Source organism: Bufo bufo, chromosome 6 (assembly GCF_905171765.1).
Source record: "Bufo bufo chromosome 6, aBufBuf1.1, whole genome shotgun sequence".
Taxonomy (NCBI): Eukaryota; Metazoa; Chordata; class Amphibia; order Anura; family Bufonidae; genus Bufo; species Bufo bufo.
In genome coordinates this window covers 31,570,588-31,598,063 of record NC_053394.1, presented here as the reverse complement: position 1 = coordinate 31,598,063, position 27,476 = coordinate 31,570,588, and the positions used below count along the sequence as shown (strand labels likewise).

At 46.1% G+C, this 27,476-nt stretch overlaps 1 protein-coding gene across 1 annotated transcript in view; it reads left to right on the top strand.

The window, feature by feature from the left end:
* The first annotated feature begins 704 nt into the window (after window positions 1-704).
* The window catches only part of ARHGAP19 (Rho GTPase activating protein 19), a 37,653-nt gene continuing 10,881 nt past the window's right edge, over window positions 705-27,476 (top strand). The window contains 12 exon segments of the mRNA XM_040437324.1: window positions 705-752; window positions 8,481-8,746; window positions 12,230-12,314; window positions 15,553-15,659; window positions 15,662-15,760; window positions 18,405-18,472; window positions 18,474-18,632; window positions 20,002-20,088; window positions 23,895-23,960; window positions 26,716-26,781; window positions 26,783-26,852; window positions 26,855-26,922. Of these exon segments, the coding sequence (XP_040293258.1) occupies window positions 706-752; window positions 8,481-8,746; window positions 12,230-12,314; window positions 15,553-15,659; window positions 15,662-15,760; window positions 18,405-18,472; window positions 18,474-18,632; window positions 20,002-20,088; window positions 23,895-23,960; window positions 26,716-26,781; window positions 26,783-26,852; window positions 26,855-26,922 (1,188 nt within the window). The 5' untranslated portion in view covers window position 705.

The following is a 27,476-nucleotide window of genomic DNA, read 5'->3' as shown; positions in this document are numbered from 1 at the left end:
CACTACTGTAAAGGGGCACTGAGGGGGCAGCACTACTGTAAAGGGGGGCACTGAGGGGGCAGCACTACTGTAAGGGGACAACACTATTGCAAGGGAGGCACTACTGTAAAGGGGGGGCACTGAGGGGGCAGCACTACTGTACAGGGGGGCACTGAGGAGACAGCACTACTGTAAGGGGGGGCACTGAGGAGACAACACTACTGTAAGGGGGGCACTGAGGGGGCAACACTACTGTAAGGGGGGTACTGAGGGGACAGCACTACTGTACAGGGGTGGGGGCAATGAGGGGACAGCACTACTATGTGGGGGCACCATGTATGTGAAGTTTAGGCGGTGCTGCATGCCTGCATACATGTATGTAAGTATCTACATGCATGTAATGTACAGCTGCCACGTGCACTCCATGGTGAGGAGCAGCCGCAGGCCAGGCCACATCTCTGAAGCTTCCATCCTCTCACAGACCCCGCGGCCTCCGCTCATTCCCGCACAGCTGCTGCTGCTCCAGCTGTTTCTAGTCTCGTCAGTTACCGCGAGAACACAAGCCCCAGTCTCCTGTAATCAACCTGCCTGGCTCCAGCTCGTCCCCGCCCACCAGCGGCAAGGATATTCAAATTGACCAATCAGCGCGGTAGGGCGGGACACGCTGAACCAATGGGGGACCTGAAGGGGTGTAACCGGCACGGCGGCGGATGATTTGAAAACAAGATGGCAGCAACGGAGGATGCGGGCGGCAGAGAGCAGGGGGTGACACGGTGAGGCCGGGGTTCTCGTGTGCGAGTCTTCGGGATCTGTGTAGGGCTTTTCGGCGCCTTTCTGACACCCCCCAGTGTCTGGGCCCTGGAGAACTACAAGTATCAGCGTGCACGGAGGGGAGGCTGGCACTTGTAGTTCTACACCGGGAGCGTATCGAGTGATGCTCAGACGGTGAACACCTTTTGTGTCTCTTATTATCCTGTCATGTTTTGGCTCCTCCCCCGGTGTTATCATTATCATGGAGGCTGCGGGTGAGGTCACGTGACGACTCCGTTATCATCCACTTTATTATTGATTTTTACTTTTTTATTTTTTCACGTAGCTTTTGTGCCACAACTTCACAGCGCCCCCCATTGTGTAGTAGACGGGGCTGGTAACTGCAGCATTTATGCCAATGGGAGCAGCGCTGCAGTTACCAGCTCCGTCCACCACACAATGGGGGGCGCTGTGTAGTTCTGGTGAAGGAGCTACTTCAAAACCGTGATGGTTGGGGGTGGGGTGTCGGACCTCCGACGATCAGATATTGATGGTGTATCTGGGGCTATCGATATAAACATTCTAGAGAGTCCCTTTAGGAGGCTGACCTTGGCCTGTAGTCTCCCAAAATAGTCCGCTTTATCAATAAAGGGGTGTTCCCATCACAGACATTGGGGGCATATCCCTAGGACCCGCACCTACACCGAGAACGGAGCGGGAAAGGGTGGTGGAGGGCGCCATAGAAATGAATTGGAGCGGTGGCCACGCAAGCGCAGTGTGCCCCCATTCACTCGTCGCAGCTCCCGGCCTGACCTCCCAGCGCTGCCGGGGGTCACATAGCATTATATGGATTTATGATGCTATGTAACCCTTACAGTTCTGGAATGTATTGGATAACACTGGCATGATGCCAGAGTGTTACACCACAGCATCATGAATCAATATAATGCTATGTGACTCCCGTCAGGGCGGGTGCTGCTCTGCGGACTCGCTGCGGGAGGAACGCTCGGCTGGATGAGGCCTAGTTGTACTCCCGACTAACTGCACTTTTTTTTGTGCTCTTCGATAGTCCATATAACTTCTATACTGGATTTTCCACTTTATAAAGTTGGGGGGGCACTTTCATTATGCATCCAGGAGGCGCAGGGAGCGGTGAGTGAGGCGCTGTACTCGCCGCTCTCTGGATTTCTTCCAGGTGTCCTGACTGCGTACAATGTCAGGCTGTAGTGCGTGTACAATGCATGCGGTCAGGTCACAGTGCGGCGCGAGCGGTGACTGCAGGATAGACCGCCGGACCTGCGGAGCGGAGGCGGCGAGGCTTTCCCTGAGGTGTGACGGGGATCCTGATAAAGATGTGTGTTGTGGGAAATCTTGTCATGCTGGTCTATGGTGTCGCACCGCGGCATGCTGCTACACGATAAAAATCGAAGGGCTCTTTCACACTCGCGTTCTTGTCTTCCGGCATAGAGTTCCGTCGTCGGGGCTCTATGCCGGAAGAATCCTGATCAGGATTATCCTAATGCATTCTGAATGGAGAGTAATCCATTCAGGATGCATCAGGACGTCTTCAGTTCCGGACCGGAACGTTTTTTGGCCGGAGAAAATACTGCAGCATGCTGCGCTTTTTGCTCCGGCCAAAAATCCGGAACACTTGCCGCAAGGCCGGATCCGGAATTAATGCCCATTGAAAGGCATTGATCCGGATCCGGCCTTAAGCTAAACGTCGTTTCGGCGCATTACCGGATCCGACGTTTAGCTTTTTCAGAGTGGTTACCATGGCTGCCGGGACGCTAAAGTCCTGGCAGCCATGGTAAAGTGTAGCGGAGAGCGGGGGAGCAGTGTACTTACCGTCCGTGCGGCTCCCGGGGCGCTCCAGAGTGACGTCAGGGCGCCCCAAGCGCATGGATCATGTGATCACATGGGGCGCTCTGACGTCACTCTGGAGCGCACCGGGAGCCGCGCGGACGGTAAGTACAGGGAGTGCAGAATTATTAGGCAAGTTGTATTTTTGAGGATTAATTTTATTATTGAACAACAACCATGTTCTCAATGAACCCAAAAAACTCATTAATATCAAAGCTGAATATTTTTGGAAGTAGTTTTTAGTTTTAGCTATTTTAGGGGGATATCTGTGTGTGCAGGTGACTATTACTATTACTATTAGTGTTACTATAGCGTCCTGGCTGCCATAGTAACACTGAACGCATTTTGAAGACGGATCCGTCTCCAAATGCTTTCAGTTCACTTGCGTTTTTCCGGATCCGGCGTGTAATTCCGGCAAATGGAGTACACGACGGATCCGGACAACGCAAGTGTGAAAGAGGCCTAAAATGGATTTTTGTGTGTCCTGTCGCAGGCCCAGCGCGCCACCGTAGACCAGCATTACAGAACGTGTAGCTCAACACGCGTTGCAGTGTAGTCGTACCCTGTATGTCGTGCGACACGTCTCCGTGCGGCCCTAGCCTAAAACCTAGATGTCTTATCAGGTCCATCTTATCACACAAATACGGTCTCTTTTTTTAAAATTTATTTGTATTTCAAATATAGAAAAGACCCTGTTTGACGTTGCTTTTTATACGCTATTGTTTTCCCTGTAAATATGGCCTGGCTATGAGCTGAGCGTTGCGATTGGCCAGCGCTACAGCATGGGAGAAAGAGACGGCGGCAGGTTCCCCTGGGTGGAGCCTAACTATGACTATACCGGAGGCTATAACCGGAGAACGGAGCGGCGCCCGGGGATAACAGTAAGTGCAGGGGGATCCCTGGGCGCCGCTCTACACGTCTGTATAGTCAGTTTAGATGCTTTCTTCTGGTGAAAGGTTCTCTTTAAGGCTACTTTCACACTTGCGGCAGAGTGATCCGACTAAACGTATGCCAACTGATGGCATTTGTAAGACTGATCAGTCAGAAAAATGCATTGAAATGCCGGATCCGGTGTCATCTGGCAAAACGCATCCGGCATTTCTTTTTCTTAACTTTTTTTTTCGGTCTGCACATGCGCAGACCAGAAGGACGGTTCCAGTATTTTGAATGCTGGATCCGGCACTAATACATTCCTATGGAAAAAAAATGCCGGATCCGGCATTCAGGCAAGTCTTCAGTTTTTTTTGGGCTGGAGATAAAACTGTAGCATGCTGCGGTATTATCTCCGTCCTGATCAGTCAAAAAGACTGAACTGAAGACATCCTGATGCATCCTGAACGGATTCCTCTCCATTCAGAATGCATTAGGATAAAACTGATCAGTTCTTTTCCGGTATAGAGCCCCTAGGACAGAACTCAGCGCCGGAAAAGAAAAAAGCAAGTGTGAAAGTACCCTAAGGTGCCCAGAGGGGTGTCATTCTTGCAGGAAAGAGCCCAGACGCGCCTCCTACCACAATGTGTCCCCCCCTCCTACATCACATTAAAGCCATAACTCTGCCCCCCTTTTCCCTGCTCCCTGCATGAGGGCGGGCCTGGGCTCATTCCTGCAAGAGTGAATAGAAAACGGATCCGTCCCCCATTGACTTTCAATGGTGTTCCAGACGGATCCGTCATGGCTATAGAAGACATAATACAACCGGATCCGTTTATGACGGATGCATGCGGTTGTATTATTGTAACGGAAGCAATTTTTCAGATCCATGACCGATCCGCAAAAGTATCCTAATACAGGATGTAACTCGGGATCAGTACAGGATAAGTAATGTATATACACAGTGACTGCACCAGCAGAATAGTGAGTGCAGCTCTGGAGTATAATACAGGATGTAACTCAGGATCAGTACAGGATAAGTAATGTATGTACACAGTGACTGCACCAGCAGGAAAGTGAGTGCAGCTCTGGAGTATAATACAGGATGTACCTCAGGATCAGTACAGGATAAGTAATGTATGTACACAGTGACTGCACCAGCAGAATAGTGAGTGCAGCTCTGGAGTATAATACAGGATGTAACTCAGGATCAGTACAGGATAAGTAATGTAATGTATGTACCAGGGTGGATAAAAATCAATGATTTTTTTTTTTTTTTAAATCAGATTCTTTTTTTAATATAAAATACTTTTTGAGGAAAATATATTACCATCCAAAGGTTATTCCATCATGAAATAAAGATTAGTTTTTTAATTATGTAGAATAAGGCTGTGCGTAGACTCCCATATTGTTGAATGGATTAGGCAGTGGTTGAGAGACAGACAACAGAGGGTTGTAGTCAATGGAGTATATTCAGACCAAGGTCTTGTTACCAGTGGGGTACCTGAGGGATCTGTTCTGGGACCCATATTGTTTAATATCTTTATCAGCAAAATTGCAGAAGGCCTCGATGGTAAGGTGTGTCTTTTTGCTGATGACAAAAAGATTTGTAACAGGGTTGATGTTCCTGGAGGGATACACCAAATGGAAAAGGATTTAGGAAAACTAGAGGAATAGTCAAAAATCTGGCAACTGAAATGTAATGTTGATAAGTACAAGATAATGCACCTGGGGCGTAAAAACCCAAGAGCAGAATATAAAATCTGTGATACAGTCCTAACCTCAGTATCTGAGGAAAGGGATTTAGGGGTCATTATTTCAGAAGACTTAAAGGTAGGCAGACAATGTCATAGAGCAGCAGGAAATGCTAGCAGAATGCTTGGGTGTATAGGGAGAGGCATTACCAGTAGAAAGAGGGAGGCGCTCATGCCGCTCTACAGAGCACTAGTGAGACCTCATCTGGAGTATTGTGCTCAGTACTGGAGACCATATCTCCAGAAGGATATTGATACTTTGGAGAGAGTTCAGAGAAGAGCTACTAAACTGGTACATGGATTGCAGGATAAAACTTACCAGGAAAGATTAAAGGACCTTAACATGTATAGCTTGGAAGAAAGACGAGACAGAGGGGATATGATAGAAACTGCTGAATACATAAAGGGAATCAACAAGGTAAAAGAGGAGAGAATATCTAAAAGAAGAAAAACTGCCACAAGAGGACATAGTTTTAAATTAGAGGGGTAAAGGTTTAAAAGTAATATCAGGAAACATTACTTTACTGAGAGAGTAGTGGATGCATGGAATAGCCTTCCTGCAGAAGTGGTAGCTGCAAATACAGTGAAGGGGTTTAAGCATGCATGGGATAGGCATAAGGCCATCCTTCATATAAGATAGGGCCAGGGGCTATTCATAGTATTCAGTATATTGGGCAGACTAGATGGGCCAAATGGTTCTTATCTCCCGACACCTTTCTATGTTTCTATATGTGTAATTTTTTTGGTAAATAAATTCCATTAATCCATTCACAATGTCCGGCTCTTCCAGAGGTTTTTGTAAGATTATTGGGCAGTTTCTCTGCCTACAAGATATTATCACAGATGCTTGGTTTACTTTTGCAGTTCTCAAAACTGAATTTGACTCAGCAGAGATCACAGGCCTCTTCACAGCAAAAATGTTATAACATGAACAGAGTTGAGAAAAATACCTTAATCCTAACTTCTACAAACCTATGAATGCAGAATCCACCTAATCAAACTAATATGAAAAGTTGTTTAAATCTTCATCTACTTGCATATTATAAGTTATACCAGCAAGAATTAGTCTTTATGTAGAAAACTATGATTTAAATCAAGCCTTACTGACTAGTGATTTAAATGGTGATTTAAATCAAATCCATCCTGGTATGTACACAGTGACTGCACCAGCAGAATAGTGAGTGCAGCTCTGGAGTATAATATAGGATGTAACTCAGGATCAGTACAGGATAAGTAATGTAATGTATGTACACAGTGACTGCACCAGCAGAATAGTGAGTGCAGCTCTGGAGTATAATACAGGATGTAACTCAGGATCAGTACAGGATAGGTAATGTATGTACACAGTGACTGCACCAGCAGAATAGTGAGTGCTGAGATCCAGTAATGTCTGTGGCCGTCGGTACAATGTGGCTTTGTGCAGAGCAGTATGTCAGGAATGTGCCGGGGCTGTATGACTTCCCCATGTCCATGGCACACAGCGCCATTGACATCGTTCTCCAGCCTCATTAATGCCGCTCCAGAAGCTTTCCGCGCTCTTGTAAGCATTATCTATGTTATCCATGTGTGTGTTCTGCGTATGCTGGTGTCCGCGGGCCGCTGTATGGACGGTATATAACGCTATGTGGGGGCTGCTGTGTGTGATCTGTGGATCTAATCCTGGTAAAGCCCCTTAGCAATGGCAGAATAGTTGTAAAAGGTCAAGTTATTTGTGCGGACGTGTCTTGTAACAGAGTAAATCCCCCCCGTGGGGCTCAGGAGCGCGTTCTCTCATCCTCTTCAGTGGAACGTAGATGTAACAAGGCGGCGATGGCCGAGCTGTTTAGTATCGAACTCAGGAGAACGTCCATGTGTAAAGATGTTAAGTTAATTATATTAAGGGTACATTAAGAGGACCGTATGTGTTTTGCGGTTCGCAAAACACGGATACCGGCTGTGTGCGTTCTGCATTTTGCAAAACGCACATGACCAGCCCTATGATAGAAATGCCTATTCTTGTCCGCAATTGTGTACAAGAACAGGTCGTGCTCTTCTTTTTCTTTTTTTTAGGGGTCGCGGAACGGAAGTATAAAGGTGGAGTTGGTGGTCAGCATCTTTTGCGGACCCATAAATACAATTGTATGAATTGAGGAGCATGTCCAATATGGAAAAACGCGCTCCATGTGGGAGTGTGACTTCCCGTTATGGACACTGCTCCTTTCTCAGGGGAGACACACAGCATTATAATTCACTACAATGCCGTTCAATCCTGTGAAACGATCAGTGTCCATAATGGGAGGTCACAGTCCCGCTCGTCTGAAAGAGGCCTGCAGGACTGTTGCATGGGCCTGCGCAGCGGAAGCATTACTGCTGCATAGCGTGTTCTACATGCAGGTTTTGTTGCAGATTCCCCCCACATTTTACGCTGTGCATCTCAATCCGCACCGCAGGTCTTTTTAAATATAGGTATTGACGTGGAAAATTCAAAATTACATAAATTATTGAAAAATATGTTGAACGTGAAATGTGATTTTAATCATTAGGTAATTTTCAGATGACACATATCCTTAAATCCAATAATCTAATATAATAATGTATGTGGAATATGGAACAAAGCCAGACTGGATCATTAAAGGGGTTGTCTAAATAGCATTTATTATGTAGAGCAGGCATCCTCAAACTGCGGCCCTCCAGCTGTTGCAAAACTACAACTCCCAGCATGCCCGAACAGCCTACAGGTATCAGCCTACAGCAGGGCATTGTGGGAGTTGTAGTTTTACAACAGCTGGAGGGCCGCAGTTTGAGGATGTCTGATGTAGAGCAATTATTATACACTGCTCGTTTCCATGGTTACGACCAACCTGTAATCCATCAGCGGTGGCCGTGCTTGCACACTATATAGGAAAAAGCATCGGCCTCTCTGGTGGCCGGGACAGTGAGACCGCACATAGGCTAGTGCTTTTTCCTATAGTGCGCAAGCACGACCACCACTGATGGCTTGCAGGGTGGTCGTAACCATGGAAACTAGCTGTGTATAATGTGATAGAAAAATGAATCCAGGCAGCAAAGGAGGCAGTATGGATAATCACAATACATTAGTAAGTGCCTTGTATTAAATTCCTCTACATAATAAATGCTATTTGCTGAAGTGAGAGACAACCCGCTGAGCCCTAAGCTTTCCAGGAGCTTTACCAGTAATCGGGCTCTTGTGACTGTAGATTGCTTTGACCTTCATGTCCTCTACCATATACATTTCCATATGAATGTCTTTCCTTTCCCTCCCAGTGACTCGCTGTGCAGTATAGTTATCTGTAATGATGCCTCCCTACGAAGCCAGCCCGTCATTTACAACCCAGACTTCTTTGTGGAAAAGCTTCGGCACGAGAATCCGGAAGTGTTTACCGAGCTGGTGGTCAGCAACATCACAAGGCTGCTGGACCTGCCCGGCACAGATCTTGCCGAGCTCATGGGAGAAGTGGAACCGAAACTTCCCGGACCTAACGCTACAGCCGCTAACTTCTTCAAGTCGCTCAACTTTCTGAAGCGTAAAGGTAAGTACAAATAATCGGCCACAAGAAAAAGTGCATCCTCCCTTCAGTTCTACCCGGGCCTGAAAGAATGGTGTGCAATAGTCAGTGTTTTCCACAGAGCACTGGTCGTTTCCAGCATTACGAACACCCTGCAATCCAGCAGCGTTGGTCGTACTTGTACAATATAGAAAAAAAGCGCCGGCCTCTCTGATGGCTGGGACTGAGGGAGTGAGCACGACCACCGCTGATGGATTGCAGGGTGGTAACCATGGACACGAGCAGTGTATAATGTGATGGAAAAATGAATCCAGCCAGCAAAGGAAGCAATATGGACAATCACAATACATTAGTAAGGGCCTTGTATTAACTTTATCTACATGATAAATTATTTTTGCTGAAGTGAGGCCAGGCTATAAATACCTTTTGGGGGCATTTTTTTTTTTTAAATAATTGCATCTACTCATTTTGCACTAAAAATCTTTTTTGCAATTGGTCTTAAAATCTTCAGTAGTTTTTGTGATGCAGGAGTTACATTTCAGTATTTACTGACTTCTGTTTTCTCTTGAATCCCATCAGCTGACCTGTAGAGCTCTCATATCTGCTCTTTTAACCTCATAAACACTCGCTATATAACTAAATTATTATCAAAATGTTAATAATATGGCTTAAATGAGTGTTTGTTTGAGGTCAGGAGATTATGTAGTGTCCCACTAGATAGGCGTGGGCACTACGCAAGGGTCAATTGGTTAGCGTGTTACTTCTACTCACAAGGGACAGTGATCTTATATTTAACCAGGCATTTAGTGTATTTTCTATGTGTTTTTATATGCAATGTTTCCCCTGTGTTAGGCTCCATTCACACGTCCGCAAAATGGGTCCGCATCCTTTCCGCAATTTTGCGGAAAGGGTGCGGACCCATTCATTCTCTATGGGGACGGAATGGATGCGGACAGCACACAGTGTGCTGTCTGCAGCCGCAATTGCGGAGCGCGGCCCCGATTTTGGGTCCACAGCTCCGCAAAAAGATAGAGCATGTCCTATTCTTGTCCGCAGCTTGTGGACAAGAATGGGCATTTCTATGGGGGTGCCGGGCTGGTGTGTTGCGGACCCGCAATTTGCGGGTCCGCAACACACCACGGACGTGTGAATGCAGCCTTATGTGTAAGCAGGCCTATTAGGGTGTAGTTAGGCATCCTAGACACTAGAGGGAGATAGGGAGCCCCTAGTATAAATGTCCAGGCCCAGACAGGGAGGAGGGAGTTCATAGTCAGGAGTCTGTGGAGACAGAAGTGAGAAGGCACCAGCCAGAGATATGCTGAGGGCCTCCTCCTGACATGCAGCTTGATAGCCCTGGCTGCTAGCTACAACCAGGAGGCTAGTGAAGAATCCTAGCCTGCCTGTAGATCAAGTGAGCCTCAGTTAGCTCAGAAGTCACCCCAGTAGTAGGACAGGACCTCCTGGGAGAAAACCTGCAGTTACCCTCAAGTCAAGCGGAGACAGTGCAACCAGCTAAGATAAGTAAGCTAATGGGCAGAGGAACTATAGAGTGAGAGCAAGAATCCATACGAGAGGAAGATATATTTTACCAAGGATTTAGTCCACCATTTAGGCATCCGGGCCTTGGGATAGAAACCAGACAGGAGTTCTAAAGAACAGCGTACACTATTTCTGAGGAGAAGGTACAACCTGATTCTGAGTGTGTTGTGGATTTACCCTCTGAGTATCTTGCACAGAATTATACCTGCCAGTATTTGTATTGAAGCCTGCTTGTGAAGCACTTGATATAAGGGACTGCATTACCATCTTGATGTACAAAGTTGGACTGTTTAAGTAAAGCAACGTTTGGTTCACTATACCACCTGTGTACCTCACTTATTACTCCTACCAATCGGTGTGCCACCGCTACAGGCACTGGCGTCACGATTCCAAAAGGGACCTTGCTTCAGGCACTCAAAATACCTGTAACATCCAGGGCACCTCATCCACCATCAGGCCTGGTCCCTACATACCGAGTGTGCCCCAGAGGAACTTGTGTCTACCTCTACTTCACTGCCGCATGCCTGCCCAGGGTTCTCACCCAAATAGTGAGTAACCCTCGATTGCCCATAACCGTGACCTCACTATCGCAATACCCTGCGGGTCTGGCGTGCTGCAATTAGAGCTAAAATCTACATGAGCCATCAGCTGACTGGACTCAAGAGTAAACAGAAAATGACAGCACGTTCTGAAATTTAACTCCTGTATCACAAGAACAATGGAAATTTTTGCCTTCACAGCAACAAAGGATATGTGTGTAGAGAGCGCATCGCTCAACAGGTTTCTTTGTGAGCTACACGCTGCTGACTTTGAAAGCAGGCAGTGGTCAGAATAATAGCACTTGACCGTGTACTGTGTACACAATATATATATTTTTTAGAATGAGTTGTGATAAAACCCTGAAGGGTTGATGCTCTTTATTTCCACCCGCCAGAACAAAATAACCCGATACAAAATGTCACTTTCTTCAGAAAAGCTCTTGTAGACTGTATAAAGCTGCACATAACTCTGCTCGCAGGTAGAGATGAGCGGTTTGAATCCCACGAAGTGGAACTTAATCCGAATTTCAGGATACATTCGATTCGCCTAGAAGCGAATTTCCTCGTGCTTCATGTCAGCGAATCAATTTAACCTGAAATAGTGTAAAAAAACGAAAAAAAAAAAATTAAAACTTACCTCCTCCATTTGCTTGCGACGGGCCGACAGCCTCCATCTTGCTTGAAGATCTCAGCCAAAATCCCGTGCGGTGAGAGATTACGTCACCACGCCGGCCGGCGTGATGACGTAATCTCACTCCGCACAGGATTTCGCACGAGATCTTCAATCAAGATGGCGGCGGCCGGCCCGTTGCGAGCAAATGTAGGGCGGTAAGTTTGATTAAATTTTTTTAAATTAATTTTACACTTGGATGCCACGATCATGTATGAACGCGGCATCTGAGGGGTACAATGACGGGGGCATTGCACCCGCCACTTACAAAATAAAATGCGCTTCGTGACTAAGTAATTTGTCACAAAGCAAATTCTTTTGTGAAATTCGGTGAATCAGCCGAATCTAACTTTTAAGAAATTCGCTCCTCTCTACTCGCAGGTCTTCAGTGTTAGGGCTGTTTCACACGAGCGAGTCCATTGCGGGAATCGCGCTCCGTGTGTGTGATCCTCCGCTATGGACTTATCATGATTTATAATGCTATGTGTCTCTGCATGGCCTTTTTTTTCCCCACATAATCATAGTGACATAAAGCTGTCAGTATGATTCTGTAGAAATTAGGTCAAGCAGAGACGCATAGCATTATAAATCATGATCAGTCCAGAGAGGAGGATCACACACACGGAGCGCGTTTCCCGCAATGGACTCGCTCGTGTGAAACAGCCCTTAGAGTATATGTACTGTGCAGCCGCATCAAAGGCAACCAACGCTGGAGAGAGGGCAGCCCCAGCAGTTCATGTATTTCTTTCTGTTCTCTAGAGAAAGGCATAGTCTTTGGAGCACCTCTGACAGAAGAAGGCATTGCACAGATATACCAGCTCATCGAGTATCTGCACAAAAGTAAGTACCTTGACCTCTGTGAGTCAGCGGGATCCTTTCTCTTTTCTTTATCTACCACTGAGGATGGATAATGGTGAAATACTTTGCAAGCACTTATTGTAATAATGCAGAACTGAAAGGGCCAGAAATATGTGCTGTGTGCACCTCCAGTACATGACGGGAATGCAAGTGAAGAGAATTGAGCTCTGTACTTGTCCCCTCGCTGCTTGTGACATTTTCTGATAGGTTTAGGGAGTCAATTTGGGTGCACAGACAGAGAATTGCCTCCCTGGTGGTGTCCATTTTGCCTTCCTTCCTTCCTTCCTACAGACTAATGTCCTAGATTACTGTTGTCTCCAGGAAGTGACGAGATACCGTCCCCTCCCCCAGGGACCAGAAAGTGACGGGTTCTCTATCCCGATGACATCACAGGTACCTCTGAGGCGTGGCAAGACTTGTAGGGCCCCGTCCTGCAGACACCCCATCATTACGTCTGAGGACTCTGCTCTGTAGTCATGTTGTCAGCAATGATGCTGTGTGTTAGGGCTCAAACATATATATTTTAAATATTTTTTTGGGGGGGGGGGGGAAGGGGGGTGGGCTGTATGCGGAACCATTCACTTCAACGGGGCCACAAAAAAAACTAATTACTTAGTGTGCATTCATGACCGTATGTCCTATTGTCTGCATCACAGACAAGAATAGAACTGTTCTATTAGGGGCCAGCTGTTCCGTTCTGCAAAATACGGAATGCAGCCGGCCAGTATCTGTGTTTTGCGGATCTGCAATTTGTGTGTGATGCATGATGCCTAAGGGCAGAGTTTTTCCAGCAGGGCTTCAAGCAGGCTTGGATCCAGTGCTGCCCTCAGGAATTTCAGGGTTCCATGCAGGCAAACCATGTGCACCCCCCATTTTTATCCACACTGTTTACAAATCACCGTCAATAATATGCTTACTATATTGGACGGGGTACAGTGATAAAAGGGATACCAAATACTGTTTTGTGATATAAATAAAAAAAGACTAAGGTTGTAAAAATCCTATCTTTAAAAAGAGTCTGTCACCAACCTGACGGTTTTAAACCGATCATATAGTTCAGTGGGACACATGCACGACCCAGATGGTACCTTTTTGTTTTGTTTCTAAGATCATCCAAATCGCCAAAAGTAGTTTTTATGATGCGCTAATGAGCCGTCGCAAGTGCCCAGGGGCGGAGAGTTTTCTGAAAGTGCCAAGTTCCTCTGCCTCACTCACGCCTAATCTTGCCCGCCCCTCAGTAAACTCTGGCCAGAAGAATCACTATACTTGCCTTTCCTGCAGGGTGCTCTGCAGTCCGGAGGTTGTCGCATCTTTTTCCAGCATGTATTGGGCGGGACCTGACGTCACACACAGCGTCAGCCAGCGGGCTGACTCTGTGTGCACGCCTGGCCACTCCAGTACAGCGGTGAGGACTGCGGAGTCTGGAGCCGGAGCCACGGAGCGGTGAGAAGCTTCTTCAATTCACTACCGCTCTGTGGTCATATTGCGGTCCAGCTGTATTGTTGCACAGATTCATATCGTGATATCGCATATATCGCCCACCCCTAGTTATAAAGGCTCGTTTTGTCTGGGGAGCAATCATTAGGAGGAACAAAATGGCCCCCGTCCTATTAGTACACACAAGACCTGTCCTATTCACACAGGAGGACAATTTACTTCACAGCACTGAGGTAAAGAGCTGCCTCATCCCCCTCTCTGCTCTAGCTGTCAGGGATGATCCTGAATACAGTGATAAGATCTTCAGCGGAATCTCTGTAGGAATGGAGTTCATGAGCAGATGTGGCTAATAAGCAGCAGCACTTGTATACAGTCTCCATTACCACAGCCCCACATTATTACAGTCCATCCTCTCTGTACTTGATGCCTCCTGATGAACTCTATTCCACAAAGATTCAGCTAAATATCATATTAAACTGTAGTCAAGATCATAATCCCTGACGAGCAGAGAGGAGGATGAGGCAGCACTATGGCTCATTGTGGTGAAGTAACTTGTCGTCCTGTGTGATTAGGACAGGTTTCTGTGTGTCCTAACAAGATGGTGGCCATTTTGCTTCTCCTTATCATTGCATCCTAGACAAAATGAGCCGTTATAACTAATGAAAGATATTTGGGAATATATTTATAATAAAGTAATATTTGCATGTTTTCATTTTCTTAATTCCCGGGAGAACCCCTTTCAAGAGGACCTTTCATGGGTCCAGACATTATAAACTAAGTATCAGGATATGTAGGGCATAGTGCAGCGATCTAACTGCACTTACTATTTTTTTTTCTGGGCGCCGCTCCGTTCTCCGCTGTGGCCCTCGTTGTATTCTCCCGCCTGGTATGCTAATTTTAGCATCAGAACAATGAGGAGGAGACTGAGTCTTTCTCTGTGGGCGTCTCCTTCTCCTGGCTGTAGCGCTGTCCAATCGCAGCAGAGAGCGTCACAGCCAGGGAGAATGTGAGCGGCTGCCAGAAAAAATAGTAAGTGTAGATAGTGCAGGGATCGATCTATGCCCTATGTATCCTGATACTTGGGTTATAATGTCTGGACCCACGAAAGGTCCTCTTAAAGCACCGAAAATTCAGCCGTTCTACGCAGCAGGTCTGTAGTGTAATGGTAAACTCTTCTTCCTGTCGTACGGAAGGTCTGAGGTTTCAATCTGATGAAGACCTGTTAAATCATTTCTTTAGTTAATCTCTATCTGCTGGAATAGAGCTCTCCTCTTACCCATATCCAACGCAACTTTATTAGTGTTCCACTGCACTGCAGTAAATACTAATGAGGATGCCGACCCTGCTTGGATCTGTGATCTTCCAGCTGGGAGGGGAAGGAGAAGCAGAGACCTGATGCTACAGTCGCTGTGAGTCTTGCGCTGTAAACACAGGGTGCAGGTCAAGAATTGAGTCAAAATGCATTTAGAGCTTCATCATCTAACAATACCATATAATGCAGTAAGACTCAATGCTGGTGTTATTTACCTTTTTTGTGTACTGGAAATCCCCCTTTACCGTATCAAATAGGTAACAAAAGTCTTAGGGTAAATTTCCGTGTCTGGTAGCAGCAAAAATAATGCAAAAAAAAAAACTGCAATAGGGACAAAAAAAACTGCAATAGGGACCAAAAAAGAACAGTCTCCCATAAATCTGGCGATCTACTAACATACACCCCTGTGGCGGGGTCGAGACTGCATTACGATTGATCTCAGCGTTTCCTTCACTGCACGTCTGTCTCCTCACAGATCTCGCGCTGAAGGCTTGTTTCGAATCCCTGGGAACAGCAATCGTCTGCAGATCCTTAAAGACTCTCTCAATAGTGGAACGGACATTGATGTGGATTCTGGGGAGTTTACCCCAATGATGTGGCCACGTTACTTAAAATGTTTCTGGGTGAATTGCCCGAACCCTTGCTGACCCACCGCCATTACCCAGGTCATTTAAAGATTGCAGGTAAGTTGCGGGGTCTGTGCAAGGCGAGAGTCCGTTAAGGGGGTTTTCCTGGCCCCCTATATTGATGACCCAGGACTCAGGATAGGTCATTAAAGGGTTGTCCAAGGTATATATATTTATTCTAATGTGCCTTAATCATCCTAAACAATATTTTTGTTAATGTCTTTATATTTCCTTGTGGTCCTGTTTCACCCTCAGCGCTGCGGGTCAGTGACTCCCGACCTAATCCTCCAGGCTCCTGTGATGACGTCTCGTGTACAGGCTTATCCCTGCCAGAGGGAGTGGCCCAGCGCTGTACACGAAACGTCAGAGCCTGTGTGCCTGCCCCCGGCGGGCTCCTATGGGATTCGCCATCGGAGCAGTTCATGCTCGATGCTCTCCTTTGCCCTGCGCTAAATTGCTGATGTACTGGGCTCTCCATGGGGCTGCAGGAAGCCCAGTGACATCACCGGCACTGATGAGCGGCATTTAGCTCTGCCCTAGCCAGTTAAACCGGCTAGGGCAGCGCTAAAGCCTGCGCATCAGAGCCAGTGAAGTTTCCGCCCGGCAGTGTTATTAAAAACAAAGAGCCTTGCCCTGCGCGATGTAGCACAGGGCAAGGGAGCGCATCGAAGCATGAGATGCCTCCGATGCTAGCCTCAGGGGGCTGCCTGGGTGAAAATAAGGGTATGTCTGGGTTCAGCCCGCAACAATCAAGTCCTGAATGAGTTTTGTAATAACCCTTCTAATATCTGATCGGTGAGAGTCCGACAACCAGCACCACCCACCGATCAGATGTTTCCTACAGCCTCCGATGCTGGAACTAGCTCATGAATGGAGCAGGAAGCACAGCGCCGTTCAAAATGTAGTGGCCTTGCTGGGTAATGCAGCTGCACGCCCATTAAAGTTAATGGGAGCACTGCCACTATCCAGAAGCACAGCTCCATTTAAAGTGTAAAGTCCTATTTCCAGCAATGGAGACTGCAGGGAATAGCTGATCTGTGGAAGTGCAGGGTGTCAGAACTGATATTAATGACCTAAGCTGAGGATAATGTGGGAAAACAGTTTTTTTTGTTTGTTTTTGTTTTTTACTTGATTCTGTGATCATTCGGTCTTTTGTACTGTTCACAGCAATACTACTTTATTGCTGAGAATAACTTTTTATTATTTATTCTCCCCCCCCCCCCCCCCCCCCCCCCCCCCCTTCCCCCCCCCCCCCCCCCCCCCCCCCCCCCCCCCCCCCCCCCCCCCCCCCCCCCCCCCCCCCCCCCCCCCCCCATTCTATTATACACAACAATAGGAGTGGTAACATGGCAGGTATGGGCTTCTGAAAAAAAATGTCTCGCTAGCTGTTGTCACACCAATATATGTTTTTTTTTTTTGTAGGGGGCACCCTCCCTCTAACTGCTCAGATGCTGTAGTCTCTATTGACTATGGCATTTGAAGGGGTTAAACGCCAGGGACTTGTTGTACCTATAAAAAAAGGAAAAAACCTGCGACCTCTCAGACATTACTACAGCTGTGGTGCATGGCCCAAGCTAGCCAGTGCAAGAACACCCGCTTGTTAGCTGATCTCTGGCTCATAGATGGAGGGTCTCAAGCAGCCCCATCTTGTCATTTATATGGTCTTTATGTTGCAGACCCTCGGCCTGTAACTCGCATCCATTATCGTAAATGCTGTGCGTCATCTGCTCTCTTGTTGCTGCTGAATGGAATACATTTGCAGCAGATTCCTATTCCTATTAGGTAGACGTTTTTTAGGTGGGCTTGGTGGGTGCACTTGCACCCTGTAAGATGTCAGACCCCTGTGTGATGCATTAATACAAAAGGGTCCCACTCTTCTGGAAGATTCTCTTTAGACCACCCAACGAGATGGTTCTGGTTGTGGGAATGCAGAGACATCAAACCGGTCTGGAACTCAATCTATTCTTACTCAAATATGTAATATCCAATCTCACTATCTATGGCTCAGGCCTTACTCTCCGCTGATTTAGACTTATTTCCCCCAAAACTATGAGAGTAGTTGTCACTCGATTGGAATAATCCAAACCCTCCTCCACTGACTGACATTATAAACGCTGTCGACAACAACTGTCTGTATGAAATGGTCAATGCTTCCATGTCCAACAAACGAGCCAAGTTTAAACTCGCATGGGATTATTGCTTCTACTCCAATTGAATACAGTCCTAACAGATGGGGGAAGTACAGATGTACTTAACACTCCTTGTCCCTTCACCCCTCCTTTGTTTCTATTTCCTTCCCCTTATTCTCCCAATGTTACTTATAGTAATGTTCATATGGCCTGCTCTGTTAATTGCTAGGTTGATAATGCAGAGTTTATAATGATGGTTAATACTATAGACAAAACATACAATTTGTATTCCGTATGTAGAACTTACCTGTTCCTTTCTCTTCTGAAAACAATAAAACATATGTATTAAAAAAAAAAAGATGGTTCTGGTTACGTCTCTATGGTCATAGCTTTGCTGATTCCTAATGATTCAGCGTAGGTGACGGACGCTATTCCTATCTGAAATACGCACAGCGGCCTCTGCGGAGTCCAACGCGTGACATTGTGTGGGCTGGATATGAAGAGATGAAGACCGTCTCATTGCGCCATGTATTTCTTCGTCATATTTTTATTTATTTTTTTCCTCTTCACAGATCTAATGCTTCTTGATGACAAGGGTAACCGGACGGGGGCGCCAGATAAGGAGCGACAAATGGAGGCCTCTGCAACTTCTATTTTTACTTCTGCCGTCCTCCAACAGGAATCTTCTCAAACTGCTACTGGATCTCCTGTACCAAACGGCCAAAAAACAGGACCGCAACAAGATGTCCGCCCACAACCTGGCGCTGATGTTCGCCCCACACATCGTATGGCCCAAGAATGTAAGCGGCCAGAATCCTGACTCGTAGGAGGAATATTTCGCCAGGCAATTTGTCGCCCATAGAAATGCCAGCCTGGTGGGGAGCGAAGCAGCTGCTGCTTCTACAGAGATTTCCCTGCTGATGGAGGCGATAAAACGGCAGATTGCTAAACTGTGGCTGATTTCAGACACATGTAAATGCTTTCAGAGGTCTAAAGTATTATGGGGGGCACGGGCAGTGATTTTTTCCTAGACTTTGTAAGTTACACTAGTACAGAACACTAGGTCAGGAGTAGGCAAACCTCAGCTGTTGTGAAACTACAACTCCCAGCATGCATACTTACTCTGCTCTTCTCTGAAACTCCCATAGAAATGAATGGAGCATGCTGGGACTTGTAGTTTCACAGCAGCTGGAGTGCAGAAGGTGGCGACCCCTGCTATATATGGAGAAAACCACGTTTAGCTTCTCCCCTGCATTAAATGACTGATGACGAGCAGTAGATTGTATTGACCTGCACAGCAAATGGAGAGAAGGTAGACCTTTGCTTTAGGGCCCCTTCAAATACATCCTGCAGCCAATGCATTTCTCTTTCACTTGTTCTTACCCATATTCTATTTAAAGGCTGAAATTATTTTTATTTCATTTGCTTCCTAAATATACATCAGCAGCTTTCTAATTAGTTTTCAGTACAAATTTACTCTTGTGTTGTTTCTGCACAATGTGCGCACATCCTTCACTTAGCTGCTGGTGCTGCTGAATCCGACACGAATCCAGCAGAACGCTGCTCCTTTTTCTGACCTCTCTGCTCTCCCCCCTCCCTTTTCTTAGCATTATTGATAGCTGGGATAGAATAAATATATATATATATTATATATATATATATAAAATATATATATATAAAAAACGAATGATGAGGCAGCACTTCCAGTATAAGGTGAACGGGTGAGGAACCCCAACTTTATTCAAGCGACGTTTCGGCATGCTCAATGTGGCCTTTCTCAAGCTACATAACAGTGCATATGACAGGGTATAAATACAGGGTATAAATACATCCCCTATATATATATATATAGAAGCATCCAAGTAGGGTAAATCACCGTCTGTACATGAGGAGGAAAGCACACCAAGGCAGTTTTGCAGGAGAAGACAGCGCATCCTGGACACACAGATCCTGCATGTATTACTGGGAGGGAGATGAAACTAGGAGCAAGGTGCAAACTCATATCATGGCGTTTGAAAATGAAGGATCGAAGATTGCAAACTCATCAGATCAATATTTTGCTAAAAATGTCAGTTTGGGAATGGCCTAAGTTGACTTTTGATGTAATTGTATCCAGTTCTAATTATCGGATGGTTTCAGGATATTACTTTATATTACTTGCATTTTTAGGTCACTGCAAATGATTTGCAAGAACATATAATAAAGCTGACCAACGGAGTCACCTTCATGATTAAACACTCTCAAAAACTTTTTAAGGTAAGTGCGCACATTATAAATGATACTAAATTACCGTACTGTGGGTTTCACAATACTCTGTCCCGTCACTCTACTAAATGTAATGTCTATTTTTGCAGTTAATTATTTTCTGTTATCCCTTTAATGACTCTAAGACACTCAATGAAGACACTTTATAATAGTCAATTATTATTGTCCTTTTTCTGCAGGCATTGCCATGTCTCGTGGTAACAGACTACAAACAAAAGCCCCTTTATAGTCTGATCAGGCAGTTGTATAGATAGATATAGATATTAATTTGTCCTTTTCTATTGTTAACACGAAGACAGTTCAGCAAAAGGCAAGACTCAAAGTAATAGATGTTCTCTTTAATTAAAAAAAACTAATAATTTTTTAATAATCGGTGTGTTTCTCTAAGAAAGCATCCCAGCCTTTTAAAGGGGTTATCCAAACCAATGCCCGCTCCCCTCATACAGAGAATACTTACTTGGTCCCCCAACGCCTGCGTCCTTCCAGATCCCTCCACGGCCATCACTGCATCTTCCGCAAGGGGTGCAGGTCAGCGGCGTGGCCTCCCCGTCAGTCAGTTTAGTAAAGGATCTGATTACATGGCGCCTATAGAAGTCTGCTCCAGGGAGAGAGAGACGGTTTTTTTTCCTGATGAAATAATAAAGTTTATTACAAGTTATATTCACCTGTACTATTAAAGCTAAATTTTGTTGAAAGTACAATTTTTATGGGGCAGAATTTTTTTTAATTTTTTTCCTGGAAATGCACTCACTATAACAATGTGTGTTTTATTCATATTGAACAAATAAATACAAAATCTCCTACTGTTGAGTCTACGGCCCTTACCATGGGGACTTGGGTCTGGTTAACAGACAAGCATACATTTGGTAGGGTCACAAGAAGTGTGGAACAGATGAATAGCAATCGCACTGCTGATCAGACTACACAGGGTTTTTGTCTGTAGTCTGTCACCATGGAAAAGCATAAAATAGATTACAAAGTTTCTTATATTCCACCTGTCTTATTGATTTATGCAAAGAAGTTTTTTTTGAAAGTACAGTGGCCATTGAAATACAGTATTATCAGTAAATTTAAACCCTTGATGTCCTACTATCCTCAATGATTCCTTGCCACTCTGTTCCTTGGGCCCCGCTGGCAGCTACTTCTAGCCCACAGGAAATGACCGCTCGACCAGTCACTGTGGGGACTGGGATTAGTCCCTGCGGCTAGTGAGTGGTCGCTTTCGCTTTGTGGTTCCTTTTGACAAACACAAGAAGTAGAGACTGGGAAATGAGGACTACCTTTTTGTTTTTTTTTGTTTTTTTTTAAGTCTTTGACACCCCCTTTAAATCTTACTAATGGAAATTATTTTGCCCGATAGGATATATGGTGCATTCGGGATTCTGGGAAAGCAGTCTGAAAACCCTTGCGCAGGGATCATCAACTTCTGGCACTCCTGAAACTACAACTCCATTCACTTTTATGGTAGTTAAAAGAACAGTTGAGCATGTTTGCATGCTGGGAGTTGTAGTTTCACAGCAGCTGGCGATGCCGAAAGTTGCTGATCCCTGCCTAGTGGAGCTATAATTCCATACCCAGCGTCCTCCAGCTTTACCAGATCCAGCTGATTGTTCTCTCTCGCTGTGTGGCCCATTTAACGGTACTGGTTATGGAATACTGTGAATTCCCACCGGACTGCCTTCAAGCAGTCCCCCATTATTATATGTTAGATAAATGGATGTTAACAGCTCTCGGCCAGTGACAGAGCTAGTTATGAGTAGGTCCTCCTAATTACGTTCAGGCGGGAGCCCTGGGCCAGCCACTTGTCTGTCTGTCTTGATGACTGTGGGGTGAGATGCCAGATCTACAAATCCATGTAGTTGTGGTAACTAATGACTCCCGCTCCTCCCGTCTGTGTATACCGTGGTGCAGAATATCAAGTAAGATAGCACTAGTGAACGTCGCCCCCCCCCCAACTGTGTGAGCAAGCGGGGCGCGAAAACTAGATTCAGATAAATTTATACTGTTCACGTCCCTTGTGATTGTTTTTATAAATGATTATTTTTTTTTTTTTATTACAGTAAATGTCTACCATTTTCAACACTGTTATTTCGGGTTCCAGTGTTTTGTTGTTGGTAGAAAGCGTGTAACTTTGCCCCATCACATGACAATGGGGCTGATTATCACATGGATCCAAGGCATCCTCCTCCAATATCTTCTCTTCTCTCCCTCCCCCCTTATAGAGGGCTTTACATGGGAGCCACCACTAGGGGAGCTTAGAACATTACTGAATACAGATTTGTTAAAGGGGCCACACCAATCCCCAGGATGAAGAGGCCCAAGTGCCATATAAAAGCTGCTTCTCCTTTCACGCTTATTCTGAGCACAGCAGGGGGTTTCTGGGATGTAAATACTGATGTCCCATCCTGGGGATAGGTTACCAATATATACCGTAATTGGTGCGAATCAGACTTCCCCCACCAGTCAGCTGTTTGAAGGGCCCATGACGCTTGGGCAATTGCTGCAGCCTATTCCTCAGCCTGTGACGTCCGTCTTTGCGCAGCCCATTCGCATGTATCGCTAGTTTCACACTTGCGGCGGCTCTCTGGCAGGGAACAGCATTCGTGAGGTTTGTAAGACTTCTTCTGGCCCCATTCTCTATAATGGGGAATGGCGGAGAGATCCGGCAATTATGCGAGAATTGGCCAGAAGTAAAACCGCTGCCGAAGTGAATATTATTGAGATGCAATACCAAGTACAGCCATAATACAATGTATGGCGCTGTGCTTGGTATGCTATGGAACAGCCACAATCACTTGCCCAAGCTATGTGGCCCTTCAGAGAGCTGATCAGCTGGCGTTTTGGGAGTTGAACCATCACTGATCTGATTATCAAACCTAGGGCTCATGCACTCGACCATCCGATCTGCATTTTTTTGATTCATTGAAATGAATGGGTCCGTATGTCCGTTCTGTAGCCTGCAAAAAAGATAGAAGATGTTCTATTTTCGTTTTGCGATGGGTAAAATAGGCATTGTTGCAGTGGATCCAAAAAAAAACTGGATGCAACATGGATGTCACAGGGAGTCCTCTGTATTTTTTGAGGATCTGTGTTTTGCGGAAACACACAATACATACGGTCTGTGCATGAGCCCCTATCCTCAGGAGTGATCAGCAAAATTTAAAGGCATATTCCAGTTGTGGCAAGTTATCCCACAGGATGGGTGTTAACTAAGATCGCTGGGGTCCTACTGTTGGGACCTCCACTGAGAACATGGACTCCCAAAGTAATGGTGCGGCGGGTCAGGCATGTACAGCAGAGTGCTGTCTGCCGTACCCCCATAGAGATGAAAGGAGCAGCAGTAGCAATTAGATTACATCTCTGCCCTTTCTAGGTTTAGGAGTCCAGTGGGCGGTCCTATCAGTGATTGACAGTCATAGAGGAAGACTTGCTCTTTAGAGGGAACTCCCTCTGGACTCCTAAGCACAGAGAGGGCATTGAGTTTAATGAATAACCTCAAAGTTATACTGAATCTATTGCCCTAAAACCAGATATCCATCTATCTGCTCAGCGCCTCCTGCTCTATAACCTGCTGCCTTCAGATTAGTTGCATCTTAAAGTGACAAATTCCCTTTTTAAAGGAATCGCGAGCCAGCAGATACCGCTGCTAATTACACGTCCACTATACGGCCGTGCAGCAGCTGCCATCCCACTCTCTTCACTTGCATATGGATTCAGACTGTGAGCGAAAACTGCTAAATGTACTAATAAAAATGGATTGCCACAGGTTTCTTAAAGCAGTTCTGCTTTGTTTTTAGGCTCCTGCTTATATACGGGAATATGCCGGCTGTACTTCAGCAGGCAGCAAAACCCCCGCCTCCAAGGTAAGAATGTGAGCGTATAGTGGGTTGTAGTGCCGGTACTGCACTAGCACGTGACGTAATGTATACACACTCCACTACTGGGCCCTGCAAGCTGCGTTGTTGGTACTGTAATGGATTTCCCTTTTAGTTGGAATTACACTGGAAAATATAAAGGCAGTTCTTATACTTCTTCCAGATGGATCCAATTCTGGTCTCGGCTCAAAAAACTGGATGTGTGCTTCCAGACTTAAAGGGATTTTCCTGGAAATAAATATTGATGACCTATCCTTAGGTCATCAGTATCTGATTGATTGGAAGGGGGGGGGGGGGGGGGCATCTGACCCCAGGACCCCTGGTGATCAGCTGTTTGAAGGGGCTGCACCACTTCTACTATACCAGTGATCGGCAAACTGCGGCTCTCCAGCTGTTGCAAAACTACAACTCCACTATGCCCTGCTAAAGGCTGAAAGCTGTAGGCAGTCTTTGCATGCTGGCAGTTGTAGTTCTGCAACAGCTGGAGAGCCGCAGTTTGCCTATCACTGTACTATACCAAGCACAGCGCCATACATTATATAGTGGCTATAGTTGGTATTGCAGATCAGCCCATCAACTTGAATGAGGCTGAGCTGCACAAAGGCTGAGGAGAGGCCACGGCGGTCACATCTGATCTGCTGAGGTGATGGGAATTGGACCCACACCGATCAGATACTGATGCTTTGAAGGAAGTTCAAACCGCACCACAAGTCGATGCCAGTCATGCCGTATGCTGCCCATTATCCTTGCTCCATGAACTAAAGTGAACTACATCTATTTTATTTTTATTTTTTTTAAATGTCCATGATCCTGAATCGCCACTGTAATAACTTTGTATGCATCTGAGGTCGCAATACCTGCCAGGCTGTAACCTCTTTCATGTGCGTTACTTACAGTTTTGGACTGGGTTTCCCTGGGCCCACCAGTGAAATTGAGGGTCCGCACTATCTTTACAGTACAGTTTTAATTGTGTTGTAATCTTTGTACACACAAGACATATATCTTCAGCAAGTTCTAATCAGTTTTCTGTGAATTATTCCATACCATACGGCAAATCTCAGAGAGAGAGATTCTGATAAATAAATCTATTTAATCCAGGCTTATCAAGTGTAGGTGAAATATTGCACCATGACAAGCTCACTCTGTGGAAGTCATAATCCATATATTTAGTTTGTTCTCTTCTCAAACTGTTATTGCTGAACCATAGAAGTGTGTAATAATAAAAAATTATATATGATTCGTTCATCAGGGCAGACATTGAGCAGAGAGGGGCAGCTGTTCCCCCCCCCCCCCCCCCCCACTTGATTGACTGGGCCGGACGTCTCGCCTAGCCCTCTAAAGCTCACGCCTGCTCCGTTGCTCAGAGTAGCGGCGGCACATGTACAGTTGCCATGTGCGCTTGTGCCGCTACTGCTGAGACAGAGCTAGAAAAGATGTTCGGCCCTGTCAATTAAATGGGGGGCCTCCTGATCAGTGGGGCCGACCCCTTGTTGCTCAAGAAGTCTGTTCTGATGAAGGAATGGTTTCGCTCCCCTCCCTAGTGTGTATATTTAATTGATGCGGCCCCCTGGATAAAGCCATGCATTGCCTTTATATCCTAGCGGTGTCTATCTTGAGCAAACCCATAATGTGAGTGTTCAAATGTGCGCATTCACTTTATATTAAAGGGGTTATGCACCTTTTTGGGGGGGCGGCGAGCTTTGGCAAACCCCTGCCTCTTTGAGCAGGCCTGCTCAGGGAAGCCTTCTTACTTGCTTCCCCGTTCCTGCGCTCTTCGTCCTCGCTGGGCTCCCACGATTTGAACTTTGACCCTGATGCAGCCTATTGCTGCCCACCTACTGCTCCACCTTACGTCATGACAAATGTTCATCTTATTCAAGGTGAGCGGGTCATCGCTGCAGCCAATCGCTGGCAGGAAGTTTACATATTTTGGGCTAAAAAAACATTTTGTAATAGGTTTAATGAAAACCTATCGGCGATCTTCTAAGCTGATTTATAATGTTGTGCATTGATTTGACCATAATCGGATCAGAAAATCATCCAGGAGAGAAGGGCTCTAGAACAAGCCGTCTGATGGACTTCACTGTGAGCGGTGTTCTGCAGCTTGTACTGTGAAACATAAACTTAACACGAAACAAAGAAAAGGTTTTATAAAAGCCTATTACAAAAAATGTGTTAGCCCACAAAGTACCTAATAATCTAAAAAGTGGCTCCACAGATGTTCATATCCTTTAAAAGGGGTGTTCACCTTTTATGACCTTTTGAACAATACCACAGCGTGGCCAGACCCGCATTGCCAAACTGCAGATCCATCGCTGCCCGCTGACTGTCCAGGTCCCGGGTCTCCGACATCAACATACGGTTTGACGCTATCTCACTTGCACATCACATGATCTATTGACCTGATTCATGGGTGACGTGTCGCCACTGTCGCCAGTCATTGGCCCAGTGGTCACGTGAGCCAATGTCAAACTGGATGCTGACGCGGGGAGACCCGAGAGCTGCAGAGCCGAAGCCCAGTGGCGTGGGTTGGTTATGGTAAGGTTACCGCCGTAGGTATAGTCCGCTGTGGGTTCTGTACAGGAGGTCATAAAGCGGTGAACAACTCCTTTAAGCAGTTGAACTCCGCCATAGAGCTTGGTGCAATACCAAGGTGCTTGTGACAGTCAGCTCTTGAAGTGTCTTGGCATCTTGTAAATGGCAGCATTAACCCTCCATCCCCTCCTCTGTCCTATTCTCGCAGGATGATCTGGAGCTATTGTCTTCTGACAGCCGCAACGAGTTTCCGTTTGTAAAGAGCCAGAAAAGAAAGCCGGTTCGGATCATCACCCTCATCCTCCACATCTCAGCAGGAACTGACGCAGCGGCGCACAGAGGAAGCATTAAGGAATTGTTTCAACACGTCCACAATATGCCAGATTCTGCGAAGAAGAAAAAACTCATCCGGCAGGTAGTGGGACATGTGTAAATGACCAAAAGCTTCCTTTCATGAGATCAATGATCACAACTAAGACGCACAGCTTATCTCATTCATACAGCGCCCTCTGCTGCATATACAAGATAATGCAGCATCCATAAATACTAAGGTAATAACAGATATGCAAAGACTTGTCTCCCGAGAAAGAGAACCATCTCACAGCGCCACCGGTTCTCTTCCTTGGGAGGTACCGCTTTGCATATTCCTTTCCCATGGAGCATTGACAATAAGCCTCCATACCATGGAGCACTTCCAGCAAGTCTCCATACAGGATGGTCTCTAGGAAGATTCAGCACCTTGCCGTAGATAATAACGGAGCAAGAGAGACCCAGCAGAGGAGTATATGACCCAGAAAAGAAGTCCTTCTGCTATGTGGGTGAGAAGACACCATGTCTAAAGGCAGAGAATGCTTTAAAATAGAAACGAATATTACCCTGCTGGCGGCTACACACCTGACCTTGGCACCCAGTCACTGGCTTTAGTGGTCTCGTCTGTATGTTGGGCACAAGGCAGCCAAGGCTAGTGAT